At 34.4% G+C, this 2,480-nt stretch overlaps 1 protein-coding gene across 1 annotated transcript; it reads right to left on the bottom strand.

The window, feature by feature from the left end:
• Positions 1-432: 432 nt before the first annotated feature.
• On the bottom strand, positions 433-2,030 carry LOC110607564 (PLASMODESMATA CALLOSE-BINDING PROTEIN 5). Its single transcript, XM_021746702.2, has 3 exons — positions 1,475-2,030; positions 1,250-1,277; positions 433-868 (listed from the first exon to the last, which is right to left on the bottom strand). Exons 1-3 carry the CDS (start codon positions 1,800-1,802, stop codon positions 697-699), a joined length of 528 nt encoding a protein of 175 aa, XP_021602394.1. The 5' UTR covers positions 1,803-2,030; the 3' UTR covers positions 433-696.
• Positions 2,031-2,480: the final 450 nt, after the last annotated feature.

The raw sequence follows: 2,480 nt of genomic DNA, 5'->3' as shown, positions 1-2,480 counted from the left end.
TTTTATTTTTAATTATTTATATGTAATTTTTTATATTTTTATGATTCATAAATATTTATTTTAATTATTTATAAATACAATTCTAATAAAAATAATAAATTATATGAATAAATATAAAATATATAATATTGTTTTTTAAATAAATAAAATTATAGTGATATATTTATAAATTATTAAATTAAATTTATATATATAATAAATATAATGTTATATTTTAATTATATTAAATAATTAATATTAATATAATTTTTATAATTATATTTATATAAATTTAATATAAATTAAATTAATATAATAAAATTTAATTAAAAAACCTTAATATTACAGCACTTGACAAAAATTCTAGTATGGTAAAGAAATATTTTTTTAACCTTAATTTACAAAAACCCCGAAAACAAAGAAAGAGATTCCATGTGCAGAAATTCAAAAACCTGAGATTTCAAGCTTAAATAATGCTTTCTGATCCCAAGCCATCTTTCACTAATCTAAAAGAAGAGGCTAGAAATTACAAGATTTTAATATAATTGACAAAATTACAAAGCCAAGCTAACAAAACAGAAGTGGAAGAGGAATCTACCATGGATCAAATACCTAAATCCTAACTGTCCATCTTCTGAACAAAGCCTTTGCTTTTGGCTCAACTAAATTTTGCCCGAAAACTGCTTCAATGAATAAAGAATCAAACTGCGTAGCTGTCTACCATGCTCCAATTATTGTTGCAAGCACAACCAACAGATGACCGATGATTAAGGGCCACAACCATGTGCCTGTAATCTGATTACTTCTGCTAAAATCTGCAGCAGTGTCTGGCCCCATTCCAATTGTCGCTGTCGTTGAATCAGAACTGTTCCTATTGCTCACCGACAGGCTGAAATATAAAATCCATATTTTCTTTATTTTTGCAATAAATTAAACTTAAAAATGAAACTTATGGGCTATTTTGGACAAAAATTTACTATATTGAATATCCAAATTGAGCATTAATCCAGTTCGAAATGCAATTATTGATTCAGGGGAAATTCAATTCAAGGGAATTTGTTTTGAGAATTGAGAGGAAACATCTTTCCAATATTTCTCTTTCACGAATCAAGTCAATAGACTAGAGAGTTTCCATTTCAACTGCAACAAACAGAGTACAAATTCCATTCTGGTTTCTACTTTTCTGAAAGGATAAAGGTAGCAGTAACCCAACAAATTCAATTCTAACAGGGTTCAAAGAACAAAAGGAAAAGAAAATCTAGCACATTACCTGGAAGGAAATTTGCAATTATCATGGCCTGAAAATAGAAAAAGATAATAAATTAGAATACAATCAATCAAAACTCAAAAGAAAATTAATCACCGAAGTCAAATATGAAAAGAAAAGATAAGGAAAAAAGAAACGCCGCAAGAGTAAGATTTGAATTTTCCAGATCTATAAGCGACCCAAGAAACAAATCAAGTTTATAAAACAGGAAGTGTAAAGAACACTGACTAGGGTTTAAGGAAGTGAGAGCAGCAGAGTTGCTGAAGGAGCAAGCATCGTCAGTTAACCCATGCTTGAGGTAATAGTCATTAAAAGCCCAAGACGCTGTTGTCTGAATATTATTAGGATCATAACAAGGCCCGCCTTGCTGGATGGGACTGCAATCGGCTCCACCGGGCCCACACGCCCAGTTGATCGCACCCTGAAGGGCCTGGTCGTCGGCGTTGTTCTTAGCAACACACCAGAGATCCCTCGGCGCGATACCGTTTTGGCCCCCGAGAGAACGTGGAAGCGAAAAGGCTACTAGCAGGAGCAGCAAAAGAAGAGACCCAGACATGATTTAATCAAGAAAAAGAAACAAACTGGTGAAATAACTAGAGATTTTGGTGTCTTTTAAAAAGAAAGAGAAGGGAAGAAACGGCTTTGAGGTGAGAATTTGAAGGGTTTTATTGAGAGGCTGATGGAAATGTGACCGTTGGAGGGTTTTGGGGACATGGAAAGAGAGATCCAAGAAGCAGAGGAGAGAGTGATAGACGTATGTGAAAGTGAGTTAATTTTAGAACTTTCCTCGTCTAGAAGGTATCGTCCACAGTGTGCTAAAAAGGGGTTAATTATTTGAATAATGTAAAATTTTTAAAAAATTAGTAACGTAAAATGTAAATAAATTAGCAAATAAATTTGGTCGAATAATTATTTCCTCATCTAGATGGTATATGATGATCTGAGATCCAATTGAATAGGGTTTTGCAAGAGTTTTGTATTACTGAATAAGGCTTAAACTTTCTGAGGAGGGGACTCCTCTTTTATACATTGTCTTGCTTGCTGGTGACGTGTAAAGGTCTCTCCAGGATTGGGCCACGCGTCTCTGCCATGCGGATTCGGAGGTACTAGGGTATCAGCCGCCTGCTCCATGCGTAACGGCCTCTGATTCTCCTCGTGCGTACGTTCCAGCGGATCTGCCAGGCTGTCTGGTGAATATTGTTCTGGACCCCGGGCTGGGCCGAGAGTTGGGCTG

Source organism: Manihot esculenta, chromosome 12 (assembly GCF_001659605.2).
Source record: "Manihot esculenta cultivar AM560-2 chromosome 12, M.esculenta_v8, whole genome shotgun sequence".
In the NCBI taxonomy this organism is placed as follows: Eukaryota; Viridiplantae; Streptophyta; class Magnoliopsida; order Malpighiales; family Euphorbiaceae; genus Manihot; species Manihot esculenta.
Note: the sequence above shows the minus strand (reverse complement) of the source record. Positions and strands in the feature narration are given on the sequence as shown.